An 18,707-nucleotide genomic window follows, 5' to 3' on the forward strand; every position below is an offset into this window, starting at 1 on the left:
CTTGTTATAACAAGTCGAACCAAAACAACTCAAGGCCGTGTGTCCATACCACTTACATGTACCTTTTGATCTTTGAAGCAGGATTTTCTTCAGATCAAGAGATATTCAAGAGGCAGAGAATTTTTTCAAGCTTTTAGATTTCGTCGCCCATCTATTTCCGGGCTCTGCTTTGATACCCTGCATGTTGATATCCCTTTGATATCCCATGGCCCATCAGTCGATCGATTGCTCCTCTGTTTCAATCAAAGTTGTTATTCTCACGTCATCAGATAAGGTAAGCAAAGCAACGGGCGGAGTAAAAAGGATTGGCAGAGCGACCTATCAAGAAGGATAGATTGTGACTTGAGAGGCAAAACTACAGGAGGAAGATTGTCAATTTATTACCTCCATAGAGATGGAGCTTATGTTGTGTGTGTGTGTGTGCGTGTGTGTGTTTGTGTGTGTGTGTGTGTACGTGTATGTGTGTGTCTCCGAATATTTGCGGTGAACATAACTTCACCCAAAACTGTGTTTTAACAGAATTAACAAGTCAGAGCTTTTGGATGCAGGAACCAGGAATTCAGCACCAAGGACAGGGCAAAACAGAAAGTTCCTGCATGTATAGTGTTGATATTTGGTATGTGGGTACGTTAAGGTTGATTTTGGCCCCCTTGTAGCTTTCATTGGCACTGCAACAGGACATCCTTTTTCATATCTTTTGTCTTGGACATGTTTGGTTTTGTTGAGAGGCGATAGTAACGTAGTGAAGTAGCGATAGGGATTGTGTGGTGATTTATGGGTGAGGTATTTTCGGCAGTATCGTTGGCAGCTCTACGCTCCCTGGTCAGGATCCAAAATTACCTAATAGCTGTGTCCACGATTTACGCCCAATCACGAGACCGCTAGTTGTGTGTTAGAGGGCTACCGCCATCTCCCGATATAGATACAAGCAAGCCTACGTGTACTACTAGGTTATCAATACAATACAATGCAATACAGCAACACGCAGTTACCATTAAAAAGTAGTTTAGTCCTAGATAGCAAGATGCTCATTTATCATTATCACCTTTGTCTACTATGTAACGTTTAAGCTATGTATTGTATATATTTCACTGTATATGTAACATATATATTAGTTAGGTTCATGTTAGGCGACCTGTACCTAGCCCTTCTTCGGGGCACGAATGTACGATAATGCCTTTCATTCATTTATTGCGTCAGCTGTGGTCTGAGTTCCTCTCTTGTATTTCTGTAAAATCCTCCTATACATCAATCATCTATGGACTTAACAATTCTTCTGTGCTGATACTGTATTTTTCTTGTTGACAAAGCAATTCGAGTTTATGGCTCAAGTACAACACGAGGCAATTGAGTATTTGCCCTTAGGTCGCTGTTTTATAAAAGCCCGTCCGTTACAACTTGCTAAGTCATATCAGTGATAGTTACGTGCTCAGTTGGTAACCAGGAATATTAGCCACCATAGACGCAAGTGGGCCCGCAGGGAGTAACCCCCTGCGTTTGAAGCGTCCCTCAGGAAGGCACCTCCGGACATGCTTCACCTCACCACATCAATCACCTAAAACAACCGGGATTCCAAACTGCTCAGAACACCGGCGTAGGCTATCGTTTTCGTGTTCGTTGAGCCAGCTGCCAATAACTCGGCTTAGGCCAAGTTGATGTGATTCCATGGATGACGTCCGCGCGCGCAGCAATTTTCGTCCGTTTTTAAAGAAAAAAAAAGTTTTCTACCATACTTTAAATCGTGCAAAGCAGCTACAAAATGAGCAAATGTATGCTGTAAATTGCAGAATGATAGTTCGTAAAACGGATACTAATGTGTAGAATGCCAAACTCAAAGAAGAAGATGTGACAGACCAAAAATGAAGAATCCATTATTTGTGCGTTTAGCCATTTGTTCAAGCTTCCTGGCCACGTAGATTTCTAGCCTGAATTCAATCAAGCCTCATGTGACCGCTCGCCGCCCTGTAACCACCTCACAACCCAAGCGGGGAGAGAAACCCCCGGACAGCTGGAGTTTGCGTTATACAGACTAGTAGATTTCATGAAGGTAACGGTTTTTTTAAAAAATATTTTGATTGGCACGCTCGCATCAGTTTTGGGGTTCCCAGAGGATGTCATCCATATAATCAAATCAACATGGCCTTATGAGCACGGACAGTTCGCAGCGGAGGCGGCCGGGTGATCAGAAAGTCATACACACGCGTCCGAAGTTACGGATCGCTCATCAAAAATGATGGAAGAGCGGTCTGTTGTGGTCGATGTGGCTATCCCGCTGCCTCGGGAAAAAACGTGAGCCGCCATTTCATTTGAGCTTCGTTTGGTTTGGAGACTCAACCGTTAAAGGAAGGAAAACAACGGGTCGATGTCGTTATAAGCTTTGTGCCCTTGGCATAACGAGAAAGTAATCTGTTTGTCAGTACAAAGGATAGGTCTGAAGGTCATGCTCAGATCTTGGACAGGATCAAATACTAAGGCGTATGAGTCTTTTCAAAAATAGAATCTGCTGATGGCTATACAAACAGATTCGGTGGAAACAGCACGTTATAAGTTCAGAGCTAGAGAAGTACAACTAGGTATGTACTCCATATCCCGTCCCCTGCGTTAGTTTTATTGGAAAACGCGCGCTTTAGAACGAAGAGATCGAGCGTGTTTTTTCCTCACGAAACACTGTTCATGGATAATTCTTCGATATCGTGTGGCATTGAAGCGGCTCTTAAAGAAATCTAGCACAGAAATGATAGGCCCTTGACCTCCACATGGTTCAACAAATTGAGGTAACTATCAAAAGAAAACTTTATCGATGTGAGTGGTGTTGGAGTGGCTCTCAAAAAGAAGAAAAAAGAACACGGAGAAAACAGGCCCTTGACTTTCTATTTTTATATTCATAGTTCTATAAACACATTCTCAGGCATAATTTGGAATGATGATGAACATGAGTGAATCTAGAAAAACAGCATGTGAAATGTGTTTTAGTATGGATGAGATCATGCTTTATGTCACCCACAGCCATGCACCGCAAGCGGCAGTGCGAGCGAAATCATGCGACCAATAGTGCGATTTACATCACCCTGTAACGTTAAAACGTACACCGAGATACCTTGGAATTGACGCTACTGGAGTTGCAGTTCAATAGTCAGTCGCATGTCGGCGTAGTTGCAAAGCACATCTAGGACGATCAGACTGGCTATGCTAAGAGTTATGTTCCATCTGGTCTCCGATATACCGTATCTAGTTAACCTGAGTCCCAAATTCTAAAATCCTTATGGTTAAGTAACGTTACTTCTAAAGAAGCACGTGTATCGTCAGATGTCATATCTGTTTGGCTTCAGGAATAACATATCTATGTGATCTCATAGAGTTATAGCATAGGTTTTAGAAATAACTCAACCTGGGGGGGGGGGAGCTTAAACAACTTAACATGCACATTAAGTATGTTATATGTGAAAGTTCTGTTGTGGTACGTGGATCTAAATCCCAAACATAACACTATACTGGAAATATGTCACTCTGAAACATGGAACAATCTACAGGGCAACTAAGTATAAACACGTTTACTAAGGTCAAGCAATAAATGACGCCAGGCTTTTCTGTTTCTATGTAGGGATGTGAACACTGAGGACGAATTTAAGAAGAAAAAGACAACCTACCTCCATTTATATCAATTAAAAGTTTGTTGCTTGTTTCATGCACCATGTTCTGTGGTTCAATTTGTGTTACCAGCTTTATATTCCTGTAGTTATTAAATTCAAACAGGCTCCACACAGTTAAATCAAATAGCCTAAGTTATATTAAAAAAGTGTACTTTCAATTACAAAATCATTACAGAGATATGTGCTAGAAGATTTCAATACATGATTTTTATGGTTTGTATTCTACACCGATGTACAATAATACACGAAAATAGCAATTCAAATGGCAACATGAGGCAGTAAATAAACTTTACTAATCTAACATTCAAGTAGGGGCATTGATCAAGTAATGTAGTCTTCTCATATCAATCATCGTTTACTTTTCTCTGCCAAGGAGCTACAGGAACACAACCATCAACATTTTTCTTGAGCCAAATGATGTTGGACCAATCATTCAACAACTATTGTACCAAAAGGCAACTTGTGGCTTTAAACATCTTAATGTGGGGCTGTCTATTGATGTTGAACATCAGCAATACAGTACTTAAGTATTGTGATGCAAGTAGCGTAGGATACAGGCTTGGCCATGGTTCCCACAAGACTGAGTGACTGGCTGTCTGGATCAAGGCACATGACAGCTGCACTTTCCCCTTCTGTTTCATCAAAGCCTCCATAGCAGTAAACCTTCCCCCCGAACGCAGTCATTCCACAACCAGATGGAACACCTGATGCTACCTTACTCCAGAGACCACCGTCTTTGCTGGGGGTGTAACAGTAAATGGATGAATGTATCCCAGTCATGTAGATGTTTCCATTTAAGACTGTGGTAGTTACATTGGCATTGCGAGCTGCTTCAGGCATGTCCCCCATTGCTTTCCACTGCAAGTCTCCTGGATTGAAGCAGTACATGGTGGTTGGTTTAGCGTAACTATCATCCGAACCACCCATCACATATATACTGCTGTCTAACACTGCAACAGCATGATCCCACCTTGGTTCTGGGAGAGGAACACCTTCTGTCCACACGTTCAGCCTTCGGTCATAGACCTCAACTGAATCTGTAAATCCCTGTGATCTTTCAATTTCAGTACCACCAATTGCATACACCTTACCATATAACACTGCCAACCCATGATAACGCCGCGGTAACTTCATCTGAGCAATCTTGAACCAGAAGTCCAGCTGTGGCTGGTACAGCCATACATCCTCGCCAATACACATGACAATGTCACTTGTGCCCAGAACAGCCACATATGGTATATCATCAGGATACTGATAGTAATAAAAGGTCTCACTCTCAGTTGGTTTGGTCAAATCATTCCAACTTGAGATAGTTGGCTCAGCATCACTGGTCATTGTGATGAAGTGGGAGAAATGACCATCTCTGTAGGGTTCTTCCCCTCCAATGACCACGACTGTCTCCCTCAGACCACTGGCACGGCGAGGACAGGAGCGTGGCGACCGGACCTCTCCTGGAAAGTGCTGGCACCTGTGAGCTTCTGTCAAGATATCCTGGCAAGACTTGCGAACAACCCCATTTCTCTCCACATTTTCCATGAAGTACAGCTTATCCATGAAAGGGAACCTGACCAGTTCCATCAGCTCTCTCATCTCCTTCTTTCTCTTCCTGGTGTCGTGGTTGATCCATGCCATCACTGCTTCATACACGACTTCTTCTGTGGCATTGAGGTCGTCAGATGAGATAAGTGTGATGAGCTGGTCCTTAGTCATAGAAAGGAACTCTGGTGTTTTGCTGACTGCTGCAAACTCATTCAAGGCACACAACCTCGCTTTCTTCTCCAGGTCTGGGCAGGACAGCATGTTGCCAACCTGCAGTATCTGCAGGCAGTCTTTGGCACTCAGATTATTTAATATGAAAGTCACACAAGCATCACGCACAGGTGGGAACCGGAAGAAGTTGGCCCCTTCTAGCAGTTTCACAGCATTGTCTTCTGTGATGGTGACCTTAGATGTGTATGCGTAGTCAACAAGAAGCTGCAAGGCACCAGGGGAGACTTCGTGAATGGTTACTTTGTGCTCCTTGCTCTCGTGATGTCCACTACAGAACATTGCACGAAAGTATTCACTGCAAGCAGCTAGAACACTTCTATGGCATGGTATCTCTTTTCCAGAGACACAAAGGACAACATCTGTCAGTAGGTTGTCAGATCGCAGTTCCTGTAAGCCCTGCAAGAGGGCGTCTGCATGTGGATTGTGGCAGAAGTTAACTGGTGCCTGTGATCTCTGGGTCTCTGCCATCATCCCTCAATCCTGCAAAACACCAGAACTTCTGCATCGTTAGACTGTACTGAATGATATGCCAGAGGAATATGCCGGTCAAAGAATAGAGTACAGATTGCAACCTAGGGGAAAATGATACCCTCATCTCAGGCTGAATCCCCTGGTCGATTATTCAATCACCGACCCTATTTTTGCTGAATTCTACATTGTACTATCAACAAGAATTCAGAGACCTCGCACCTCCCTGAAATATTCTATTAATGCAATAACTGCCACGTCTACATATTTCATGAATGGTTAATGACACATTATATTACATCACACATGTTCCAAATATGAAATTTCCATCATTTACCACTAATGATCACTAATGTCCTAGAATGAAGCTTTGAAGAAGTGAAATTCGATGCGTTTCATTTTTTCAACCTTCCTGACCAAGTAGATTTCATATTATGAAATTGAGGTACATTTTTTTGGCAAACATTTCTTTAGTCCTCTTTTTATAAATTTTTTCTCATCAGTTTTTGGGTTCCCTGAGGATGTCATCCATATAACCAAATCAACATAGCCTATTAACTAAAGATGGGGCAGAAACAAACAACGAGGACATCGCGGTACGTACACCAAATCCTTGTCCAAATCAAGGAGGTATTTAACCTCCTTGTGCAAATTGATCCAAATTATTTAGTTCAGGTTTGGAGAGAGAGGTTGGGGGTCATTTTGAAAAGACATTTGGTGAGAAACAGCACAGCGCTTCGCACTAGCTAAGTAGTAACAGATGCGGCCGTCACCCACGAAATGTCTTCCAGGAAAGTAATATAACACAGCATATTCCACGTTATATAATAACGTTGTAAAAGGGATAGTCAGTAATGTGTTCCTACCTCACAGTGCAAAAGTTCAAGGAAATCAATGGCTGTTTCGATCCGTAGTCGATCTTTTTCAGCTCCCGCGCCACAGCACGTCCGAGTGTCCAGGCCTGCAAGCAAAAAGGGCGGGAAGTTCCAGGAAGTTCAAAGGTCATTCCTGGGATAGTCCAAATCATGAGAGGGGTCGCAGATTATAAAACAGCTGCAATTATTACCTCCATGAAAAATGGACGTTAGATTGATACCTCCAAGAAACATGATGATACAGTATTTGGCCTGTCTGTGGGTGTTTCTGTATTTTGTGGTCTGCATAACTTGAGAACCTCTGGATGGACCGTAAAGATATTTGGTATGTCTGAAGGTCTTGGGAAGACAAAGGTCAACGTCGATTTTGGGCCCCCTGGTTTGTGACCATAGTTTTTCCGTTATTTGTATCTTTTGTCCAGGCGTGCTATGGCGTTGATTTTTTGGCGTATAACTTTTGATGTAAGGAATATGTGGTGTAAGCCACCAAGTACTAAGTAGCTTGCTTTGGTACTGCAGGGATGTTTTGTTAAAATCTTTCAAGGATGAACAAACAAAGGAACAATGGATTTCAATGATATTTGGCATGCAGGTAGCTTAGATAAAGATGTACACATTGAGATTGAAATTAGCGCATAATTTGCATAAGTAATTAGGGAAAATACAGTACAAAATTCCAGTGTTTTTACTTTTCAGTAATAGGACTTAAAACATGATATGTAACTCTTGGCAGGTGGAAAATCTATCATGGAGGTTCAATAGAGTTGTAAAATGTATATACAGTACCAATACATCTAGTCTGTTTCGTGGATCTAAATCCAAAACATAACTCCATACTTAAACATAAACACACAAAGTCACTCTGAAACTTGGAACATTTATTGGTGACTCTACCATGATTGTCACATGGACAGAACAGCGTTCTTGTACTGATGTTATCAACAGCGACATGCAGAATACAATGATACATTGTATGCTCTTCTGTCCCATAACCATAACCCTAACCATTACCCCACTCACACACACACACAAACAAACAAGGAAAGCCTAACATGTATTCTTACTGCTGTTCCCAAGCAATGCCTCTGATGAAGCGTGTTACTGCAATCACAGGGAATATTCTACTTTATAGATTTTTAAAAAAAAAAACGATGAAAAGTTTGGAGGAACTTGAGTGAAGCCACTGAATGCGCTGCTGTTGATGTACAGGAAAGTCCCAGGGACTGGCAAGTGCAAGCTGTACACTCTGGCTTGGGCTATGCTAGAGTATAAGCCGATTCATTGTCTAAACTGCACATGAACACACAAACCGCAGTAAGATGCATTGCGGGTAATACATGTATGTCAAAGGTGAAGGCCCCTAATCATAACTTGCAAAACTTATCTAGACCATGCTTACTACATGTCCAGACATGTCTTGGGAACTTCAACTTTGACATAGTACCCACAATACATCTCACTGCACATGCACAGGTCAAACTGTGAACGAAGCCTATTGGTCAAAACCATTGGAAACAAACAGGTCCTAATAAGGTAATGTATTACACACATCTTATACAACCACAAGCTGATCAATCTACATGTGTACAACCTTAAAGTATCTAAAGCTCCCTTGTTAAGAAGTCAAACTGTTTCTTCAAACAGAATCAAGTATTACATGTGAATATCCTTTTGAACCTATTGCCTCTTATGCATGTAACATGAGATGCCAAATACTAGATTTTGTTCAGTTATTATGTAGATTGCTACAAGTGTCAACAACTTGAGACTGCTTGTCCAACAAGAGTAAAATGGAAAGAAGTTTGTTCCCTTGTTATGATAGAGCCTATGGTTGCACAATCCCTAGATATTGATGTACATGTAAAGGTAGGTGGAAGATACTTATGTGCATGGTTATATGAAGACAACATGAACTAATGCTAAAAATCTATCTTTGCTTTCATTTCTTTGACACTGCCCCAATCCCCAGCACTATTCTTGATTACATATGTATCATATGTACTTCTTTGCACTACGTTATTTGCCAGTTACCACAAGCGCTACATTATGGTTGCACCATGTGCAGAATCCCTACCCATAATTTCATTGAGGTAAATCTAGCTCCCTACTCCACAGTCTTGGCTTACATGTTTTAACTACGACAGAGTAAACCTTATCAAAACATCAAACAATGAAAGTGCTGAGCTAAGACAGAACGGCTACCTACTGAAACATCTGTAAGAAAAGGCACACATTTCTTAAGTGCAATCTGCTACATGTACTTGGGTTGTGATTATAGACTTGCAATTTTTCGATCATGTTAGCAGAGATGAACATGTTATAAAAGATCTTTTAAATTGGCTACAGTTCCATGGTTGAGACTAAAAAGAGAAGAATCTGTGGTGGCAGTGAGCTAGTATGTGATGTAGAAAAACATACAGAAAATCTCGATACATTGAGAAGATACATTGAACCAAGTCATGTACTTCATGATCATTCACAGCTGTCTTTCGAAGAATTGTCTACGAAAAAATGAAACAAAATATATATGAGATTCTTCTTGTACAATTTGTGGGCTCATCTTGGCTGAACCCTAAAAGTTCTTAAGTGAGTCTTTTAATAAGCCGGATAATTTTAAGACCAAATAGACGGGTACTACAAGCAGACATATTGAGGTCCATGGGCTTGCAAGCTGCAAAGAAAATCTCTTAATGATGCACAGCTCTACCCTGATTTTAGGGGTAGCATACAGTAGCAGAGCAATGGGACCAGATCCTACATGCAAGCTAGCAACTGCATATATGATAAAACTGTTTTGAAGAAGATTTCTTTAAAAAAAAGCTGAACTTCCCTCTCTGAGGACATTTTGCTGCCGTCCCTCCTATGTTGGATTTCAAATACCAAGGTTGCTATCTGAACATTACGGCATTCTTCTTATTGTGACTCTCTTCATCATGTATGTAGCCAGAAGAAAACATGTTTAAAAGGGATCGTAATCTGCCCTATTGGGAGCACACTGGTGAGATGTTGAGCTCACTTTTGTCCACCAGGAAAAAAAACATGGATTTTGATATCAATGTCTTCTAAAACAACACTGCATAATTTGTCCAGTATGAGTTTTTGTAAAAGGCTTTCTAGGTTGAAAAAAAAAAATTGAACGGAAGAGAAAGAAATGGACCAGGCACACATCAACACACATTTGAGAAGGGAGCTACTCCTAGGAATTTTTTGGGATAAATTTTTTTGAGAAAAAGCGTGGTTCATCTGGTAGCCATGGCAACAGCAGACTCTCATAGAATCTTGAGGAGCTCCACATCGAAGATCAGGGTTGCGTTGGGTGGGATAGTGAGACAGGTTAAGGTCAAATCACAATAAAATGTCAATCTTAAAAACATGCAAACACATTGCCATGGAAAGCTTAACAATCAATGAATAACAAGCCTGTTCACGGATTCAGGGTTGCCCAAGTACTCATACAAATATCACAAAATTCATCTGATCCACTACCAAGAAACACACAAATTTTACGGAATTCATACAAGTTTTACTAATAGCAATGTGAATGTATGTATTCCCTGAAACTCGTAGAAATTCCGTAAAATTTGTATATTTCTCAGAGGTGAATTGCATGAATTCCATAAATGTTTTCCGTAAAACTTGTATGAATTCTGTAAAATTTGCATCATGAATACCTACAATGTAGGCACCCCTGAACTTGAACTTCACATGAGCAGTAAGATGCATTTTGGGTAATGTACTTAGTACTAATAGTAGTTCAAGGCCACTGAGACTAAAAAAAACATATCTGGCCATGTGTGAAGCAGCAGTTCTAGACAAGAACTGTCTATAACTACAGTATATATAAGTACGCGGCTTTCACCATTGACACATATCCCACAATGCATCTCGCTGCACATGCGCATTTTAAACCATGAAATTACTTATAGGATGATTTTATGGTTGATAAACGTGGGAAAGGATATACGCCGGGGTATCCCTTTGGGCCATATGCGTAGTCAGACGAACAGGTCAGCTTGGCTCTCTGCCCCACACTCATCTGAAACAGGAGTACCATCAACTTTAGAACGAGACAAGGATGGAACACAAAGGCACAAACATGGTCAAACATTACAGAGAAAAACTTCCTCTCATAGCTGTTGATCTTTCAACCTTGGATCTACATTAAAGAGGAAACGTTCTTCTTGTGCTGCTTTGATTGTGTTGACTTAGACTCAGAACTACATTCTTGTCTTTGCCGCATATGTTGGCACAACACACTCTGGCATGCATGTAACTAAGATGTGAAGGACTTGGACGTGACAGTATACCATCTGGACTACCTTAACCTTCTCCCTGCTGCCTAACTCTGTATAACCAATAGGCAATTGGGTGCCAAACGGCTACTTCAGTGTGTTAAAGGTTAAACACAGTCAATACTTGGCACACCACAGTCAATGCTTGGCACACACGTGCGCACTTATGTAATAAGGGTTATGTCATAATTCACAACCGGGTGGGGGGTGGGCAAGTGTTTTGGGTATGTCAAGCTTTGGTAAACATCTAACTTTCAATTCTATTCTTGCGTTAGCTGTCCATTTCTTACCTTAGCAACTCCCTCGTCCCAGCCTGAAACACAGAAAAAACAAACACACTTTGAATAAAACAGGAAGATGCTACAGGATGGCACATTCAAGTATCTGCATTTTTGACATGCTTTTGCACTACTGTGAATCTCGAAATGTTTGCAGTTGTTTCATTTTCATGCTTTTCTGGTGACCTACTGGAATAAATGACACTGCAAATATTACTTTCCACTTTAGACTTAAAAGCCTTCTTTCTCCTTCTACTGCGAAATAAAGTCCATGCAAAAATTATTGAATTTACAGTACTGATTCGGAATAAAATCAATCAAATTTCAAAATAGGGTAAGAAAATGAGCACAAGTTTGGGACAGATTGAGACAACATACTAAATGTTAAGGCTGATCAGAACCCTGACGTACGTACCCACTCAATCACGAACATTTGGACAACTTACTTAACTACAAGTGTATATGAAGCACAATGTTTTTCTATCTATTTATTGGTTTGGCTGTTTGAACAGCTCCCACAGCCAGGGCTGCCCAACTAGCCTGTGGCTATTTGAAAGGGCTAGCCATGCTGATAAAAAAGACATTACTTTTACAGTGGAATTAGACATGGACAGTATAACAACTTATACAATATTCTAGGTACATAAAAACCATCGTAATTTACAAAGCACAACGTTACCTTTGATGACCTCGCCCATGCCCACTTTAAAGGAGAAGGGTGTTTTCCTGTCACGAGAGGAGTCAAACTTCTTCCCATCAGTCAGCGTTCCTGGTAACAGAAATCAAACGATTAACGCTTTGTGAAAATTTCTGTCAATGACTTTTAGATGTAAATAACGTGTTAAGTATTTAACGTGTTAAGTATTTAGCAGTCTTTCCAGGCGATCTTAGTATGTATCATAGTACACTGCAATTTAGCCCTATGGCCTAGTCGATGTACTTTTTAGTGTGTTATGTATCTAATGAACCAGTTCATCTCATTAATACTGTGGCGTTATGGTGGAGTAATGGCAGGGTGTTTGGCCCAGAACCCAGAGGTTCTGGGTTCAAATCCTAGGTCCTCTGACTTGTCCCGTTGGCAAGAATTTCCTTACTTCACTCAGGTGAAAATGAGTACCAAGCTTCGGTTAGGGATGTCCCTTGGACAGAGTGTTAAATGGAGGTCCCGTGTTTGAGGAGAGCCATACCTTGAGCAGGTGAAAGATCCCACCATACTTATCGAAAAAAATAGGGGTCCTTTCTGGGGTGAGTGGATCAGCTAAATCTGACAGTCCCTCCAAAAGAATGGCTGATGACATTCGTTCAGACCCTTGCACAAGTTGTAGTGCATGGTGGCACATAGCTATAGGTCAGTTTTCTTGCTGCTTCAGTAGCAGGGTACATTTTCACAGGGAGGGGTTGCTAACCCCTCTATGAGCTTGAGGCACCTCCTTGAACACGGGAGCTCCATTTTACGTCCCTTCTGCAGCTCCAACCCAGATGTTCTGCCCCAGATTGAACCAGAGTCTCCCATTTAGCAACTAATTGGAACCAGGAGCTCAACTGTGAGGCTGCTATCTGTTGAGCTATAGGGACATCCCTGCCTCAGTGATACAAAGTGTGAAAAGCCAACATTACAACTGTATCTATTGGTCTATCCCACTTGTGCAAACAATTCCAGACTTTGCTTTGGGTCAAAACTTACAGCTACCAGTTACTTTTTCTTTTGGTGTCTACTAAAAGCATGTATTTATCAAAGGGAAAAATTTCAAACCTTGGATGACTAATAATAATATACATTGTACCATTCTATTAGGGTTCAGAATACCACCTGCATATGCAGATCAGTGCACGTAAAATTGAAGTTGTATTTCTGCTATATCTACCTTTACCTACATGTAACCTGCACTGGGGAACGGGTTTTTTTCGCGTGAAGAATGTTCGCGTACGCGTGGAACATTTTCGCGTGGAAAATTTGAAATGGAGAATTTATTTATAGATTCAAAATATCAAAGTAATTTTAGCATCAAAATTTTTCTCCCTTGGGAATAGACTTGAGTCCCTTGGGAATCAACTTGTTTTTTTGTATTTTTTAAATTTCAAAAATCCTTTGAAATTTTTTGGGTGTGGAACCTTAGACTTGTAAACCTTCAATTCCCTTCTGATCAACTAATTAGCGTATTTTAATGAGCAAATGATCAAAATTACAGGCAAACTTTTTCACTGCATGGGTGTGGGCAGGGTGTGGTGTGGTTTGGTCTGTGCTATTCCCAAGGGACTCAAGTCTATTCCCAAGGGAAAAAAAATTTGATGATAAAATTACTTTGATATTTTGAACCTATAGATAAATTCTCCATTTCAAATTTTCCACGCGAAAATTTTCCACGCGAACGCGAAAATTCTTCACGCGAACAAAACCCCAACCCCTGCACTGCACTGAACATAGCTTACGTGATAGAGAAAAGTGGGAGTGGCTTAGGCCACACCAATTCAATTTGTTGCTTCTCAGATTTTTCAGAAAAATCATAACTTATGATCAATGTGACCACACTTTTTCAGTATGTGCAGGCCTTTATAATCTATTTTGGTGGCTATCAAGCTTTACAACTGAACAGATAGTAAAATTGGGACTTAAAATTTGTGAATGGGAATAGTGACCCAATTTTTTTTTCAAAACGGGATAAACAAGACAGGCTATTCCCAGAAGCAACAAAATAAATTGGCGTGGCCTTAAGGCATAAAAAATGTGAGTTCCAAAGCTGGTATTTGGGACATATCCACTAACACCAAGCGAGTCTGATTATCTGAGCTTCAACACTGCCATGCATGCAGCTGGGGTGTGGAGAAATCACTGGGACAAATGTCACATACTTGACATACTTTCCATTCACAGAACGACATTGGCATTTGCAGAAAAACAAAGTTTCACTGTTTTTAAGACATCACAGATAAGAGATGTACAAATGGAGGAAGGGGTAGGCTCTAAGTTCAAGTTTGGTTTCAAAAGTTCCATTTCAGTGATATTAATACACTATTTACTGTTGGGTTTCACTTCAGGGGTTGATAATATTACCTAGCACACGTCTTTGCGTACAAAGAATTACATCCTAGGGAAAATCTATGCAAAGTGTGTGTGTGAGTGCATTAATGAGTTGTATATGTTATGTCATATGGTACATTACCTCTCCTTTGCATGCATGTGCAGGACTCGAAATAGTGTGTGCATATGCACCTTTGTTCACCCAAAATTAGAGCTGTGCACATAATTTTTGACCAGTGCACCTAGATATTTCTGTAGGCTATAGGGTAAAGGTACAATGTACAAATTATACATAACGTTTATTTGATGTATTATATAGTTAGCTACAGATTGGACTTCTCTTGACATTTAACTTTATTTTGTGTAGTGCACCCAAAATTCTTTCTGTGCACCTAATTTTTTTGCGTTTCGGCTTTTACCTTCAAGCAAGGACCAGGGAAGCTTGGTTCAACACTGTGTCGCACACAATAAGACCTTATATGGCAATACGTTCTCAAATCCTTGTATAGCCGTTGCCTTATATGGCAAGAGAGCACGAAAAGGCAGGCACGCTAGATTTGCATGTGACACAGGACGGCGACCGCATGTAACTGCTACAACTGTTCGGAAATATCATTGCATTGTGGTTTCGGACTTTGATATCCTGAAAAATGACCATATTACATCTATTCCACAAGATTGCAGAAGAAAAAAAATGATTTCGTCAAGAAAACGAGCAAAAATCGGCATAAATGATACCATATAGTGAGGTTATAGCATTACGTCCAAAGGATATAAATACGTATCGCAGCTTGGCCGATCTGGCAACGCGAAGCACTTCGGACCCAGAAGATCCGGGTTCGTGTCCGTGCATGAATTTTTTTCTTTCTTTTTAGATATTGAATATCAAAAATATATATTGATATTATATTAATCTATCAATATCATATTTATGAATATCATTTTTTTCATTAATAAATAAAGAAATATTTTATATTTGTTATTTTTAAATATTCATTTAATATATACAAGGCCTTTGTCTTATGAACAGGACTTCATAGATTCCAAACCCGGCATTCGAATTTTTCTGTTCATTGTAATGGAAAATACCGTGCAGCGGCTCCTATGCGCGGTAAGATGATTCTTGCAAAACACTCGCCACTAAACTTCTATCCCCGATGTAAACAGAGGCTCTTGATGTTGTTTGCAAAACAACGATTCTTTGTTACAGTAGCAAATGCTCCATTGTTCAGTATCGACTTCATTCAGACAACACGGACGTGGAAAGTGGCGCCCCTCGGCACAAAACTATGGGAATTTTCATGAATTTTAGCAAAATTACCCAGGAAAATAAGGAAGAAATGTTGTAAATGCGGAAACCAGAATAATACGGATGAGGTAGCTGTTGATTTGTTTGACATTTGGTAGTCATTTTAGATAGAACCTTAGCTGTTATGAACTTCTATTTCACTTAATTACCATAGTGCTGATGATTCAATGGTGCTTTTTCAAATTTTATGTTTTATTGCGTGCCATGTACATAATTACATTGATAGCTTTTATAATGAGCCTATTATACATTTTACAAATAAGCACAAGTTGTAGGCCAAGACCAGCTTTTTCAAAATTGCTTTCCCCAATCTGCCTTTCTCTATTAAAACAGTACTCATTTCCCAAAATGACAATTTTTCTTATAGACTGAACAGCCCTTGAGTGACTTCCTCTGGCAGATTTTACTTCAAGTAAAGGGAAAAGACAATTCACACTTATAAACGTAGCCGAAACGCCAGCTTTTTTTAAAAGCTCTTGTTTTGGTTGGGTGCACCAGTGAGCCCTGATGTGCATTTGTTCATGTGTATGGATATGGAAGGGGGGGGGGGGGTATTCTGAGAGGAAGAAGGTAGACTAGGGATGTGCAAAAACTGTTAATTTCAAAGCCTTTTGTTTGGACTAAAAGCCATTCCTTCCTTAGGAATGTCCTAGATTATGATCTACAATGTACATAATAGAATCTGTATGGGCTTTACAAACTTAGTCGGTTGCATGCACCAGCCGTCACGAGTATAAACCTACTGAGGGAACAAAAGTCCTGCAGCAAACATTTGAACATGCCACAATAAACAAATGTTTGTATCTAAATAGCTAATCAATCATAATTTGATCCAACCTTCCTGGAAAAAAGTCAACTTCAAATACCCCCAGATGACCCCGCGAGGGGCAAAGTAGGGGGGAGGGGGGGGGGGGGGCAAGGTCCCAGGCTAAGGCGGGCAGGCCTCCAGCCTCAGCCTTGCACGGTAAGACTCAACGGTGCACATGGGAGCCGTCACAACCATGCCGGGCAGGGCATTTCACTGGGGAATGGTACGGGGGAAATATGAATATTTGTATGTATCTGTTCTGGCGTTGAGTGCTTGAAATTTGAGACTTGCTTCCCCAAGTGTGCCCCTGAGCTGGTTTCAGTAGACTGTCAGTGTTTATATTAATGTGATTGTTAACTAGTCTGTAGAAAAAGGTGAGGTGGGCGTTCCTCCTCCTTTTGAAGAGAAGGGGCCACTGTAGGTCATTGAGCATTTGTGTCACACTGCTAGTCCGCTGGTAGTCATTCAGGGTCACACGGGCGGCCCTGTGCTGGACGGCCTCAATCGCCTGTATCCCTTTGGCGTCAAGGGCTTCTCCACAGAGGGAGAAGAATTCTTACCCTTTCATATTGTTGTGTGTGGAAGGGGGATGACCAGACAAAATAGACTGGATGCAAGGCTTGTTTCCAGGGTCCTGAGTATGCCCTGGAAATGCTAGTAGTCTGGCATCCTGGCTGTGGACAAAATAGCCTGGAAGCCAGATCCAAGGCACCAGACCATGATAAAACCCTCAGCTGGAAAAACCAGGTGTCCCACTAGGCACTACCAAAGTTTGCACCCTCTCTATACAATATATATCAAGTGATCTACATGTTACGGACTATTGTATTTATAACTTCCTTGGGGGCAATGCCCATGTTGGCTCTTTAGACAACGAGCTGGTCTGTGTAGTCCCTGAAAACAGTCTGGCATCCAGGCTAGTGTAACAGTGGGGTGCAATCGCCTCCAACTGACCAGTCTAACTGGTCTAGACCTTTTACTACCGTTTAAGCCTAGTGGTTAAGACGTGCGGCCTGTGGACTGGCGGGCCCCAGGAGTTTGTTTCTACTCGCCTCTCGTGTTTCACTAGGGACAAAACTACATTTTGACTTACTGGCAGTGGTATTTCAGGGACTGATAATTTAGTAACTAAAAATACATCCCTTTTAAATAATGTAACTGTAAGTTAATGATCTAGTAGCATGACTGGCATGGTGTTGGCACGTATATATATATCATAATTCGGCACGTGTACATATATATATCATAATTTGAGCGGGTTGTGAGGTAAGCTCACGTGACAGGTGCAAGTGTTAGTGTTACTAGCTGACACGGGAACTTTCATAGCCGACATACCTTCGACTTTGCGCCCGTCAAACATCAAAATATCTGCACTGATTTCATCACAAAGCATATCAAAGAAGACAGGAGTGGGATAATTCAATGCAAAACGTTACGATTGCTGAAATCTCTGCTAATACACAGAAGATTGGCGATAGATCCGCGACAGGCCATGCCGCCCCCCTCCCCACACTCCACCCTCCCAACTTACCATCGTAGTGCACCTCCACCCTCTGTCCCTTCTTCGGAAAGGTTTGGCCTGAAAATGCAAAAGAGGGGATCAGAATCCTTCAAGTAGACCCCAAAATGCACAATCAACACGCAGACGAGGACAAATGTCAAGATGTGATCTTACCATCGCCTTCTTTCAGAGTTTCTATTTCGACTCCCATTTTTGCAGTGACTGGTGCAGCTCGACTGACGAATTTGTGGAAGTGCTCTCAAGGGGGTTTCCAGAATACTCAATAATCCGTTGGTGCTCAATCGAACCAACTATTTAAATGCATATGTATTCAATGGATTCAGATTGTGCTAATCGCGTTCTTTCTTTACATATAGCAACATATTTCTGACCGTACCGAACGATGGAAGGTATCTTTGCGACAAACCCTCATCACATCCTCTGCATGCAAAATCAGCCGTAGCCGGAAGGTCCCGGATGTAGTCATTCTCACCCTTCCGAACTCGTCAAACTGGTCTCCAACTGATACTGTAAAAGACGAAATGTGCGCGGTGGTTTTATATTCTCGCTTTTCGCAAAAAGATGCCCGCCTACCTTCTTATTTAAACCGCGAACATAAAAACCATCGCGAACACTCCATTTTATTCCTACCGCGAAATTAAATCCCCGCGTACATTTCGCCTCTTACAGTATGGCAAAAAGAGTTTCCAGGGTCCCGTTGCAATGCTTAACGTTAA

At 41.1% G+C, this 18,707-nt stretch overlaps 2 protein-coding genes across 3 annotated transcripts; both read right to left on the bottom strand.

Annotated features, from left to right (window-relative positions):
- Window positions 1–3,536: 3,536 nt before the first annotated feature.
- LOC136428831 (kelch-like protein 24) lies at window positions 3,537–7,514 on the bottom strand. 2 transcript variants are annotated; one of them, XM_066418611.1, is made up of 2 exons: window positions 6,755–7,514; window positions 3,537–5,900 (listed from the first exon to the last, which is right to left on the bottom strand). In XM_066418611.1, the coding sequence occupies exon 2, from the start codon at window positions 5,889–5,891 to the stop codon at window positions 4,143–4,145; it is 1,749 nt and encodes a 582-aa protein (XP_066274708.1). In that variant the 5' UTR covers window positions 5,892–5,900; window positions 6,755–7,514; the 3' UTR covers window positions 3,537–4,142. The 2 variants fall into 2 exon arrangements, with proteins under 2 accessions (XP_066274708.1, XP_066274710.1); XM_066418613.1 differs by having other exon boundaries at window positions 3,537–5,916.
- Window positions 7,515–7,626: 112 nt separating this feature from the next.
- LOC136428832 (peptidyl-prolyl cis-trans isomerase FKBP1A-like) lies at window positions 7,627–18,272 on the bottom strand. Its single transcript, XM_066418614.1, has 6 exons — window positions 18,145–18,272; window positions 18,001–18,048; window positions 12,013–12,102; window positions 11,346–11,368; window positions 10,726–10,799; window positions 7,627–10,087 (listed from the first exon to the last, which is right to left on the bottom strand). The coding sequence occupies exons 1-6, from the start codon at window positions 18,179–18,181 to the stop codon at window positions 10,033–10,035; spliced, it is 327 nt and encodes a 108-aa protein (XP_066274711.1). The 5' UTR covers window positions 18,182–18,272; the 3' UTR covers window positions 7,627–10,032.
- Window positions 18,273–18,707: the final 435 nt, after the last annotated feature.

Source organism: Branchiostoma lanceolatum, chromosome 2 (genome assembly GCF_035083965.1).
Source record: "Branchiostoma lanceolatum isolate klBraLanc5 chromosome 2, klBraLanc5.hap2, whole genome shotgun sequence".
NCBI classification, from domain to species: Eukaryota; Metazoa; Chordata; class Leptocardii; order Amphioxiformes; family Branchiostomatidae; genus Branchiostoma; species Branchiostoma lanceolatum.

What these genes read in the sequence shown, in the direction of transcription:
- LOC136428831 (XM_066418611.1), bottom strand. Translation starts at nt 5,891, where the DNA reads ATGATGGCAGAGACCCAGAGATCACAGGCACCAGTTAACTTCTGCCAC.
- LOC136428832 (XM_066418614.1), bottom strand. Translation starts at nt 18,181, where the DNA reads ATGGGAGTCGAAATAGAAACTCTGAAAGAAGGCGATG. An exon ending in AACTCTGAAAGAAGGCGATG is followed by an intron (nt 18,049 to 18,144) that starts GTAAGATCACAT and finishes TTGCATTTTCAG; the next exon opens with GCCAAACCTTTCCGAAGAAG. An exon ending in CCAAAGGGATACCCCGGCGT is followed by an intron (nt 10,088 to 10,725) that starts ATATCCTTTCCC and finishes AACCTGTCTCAC; the next exon opens with TATCCCACCCAACGCAACCC.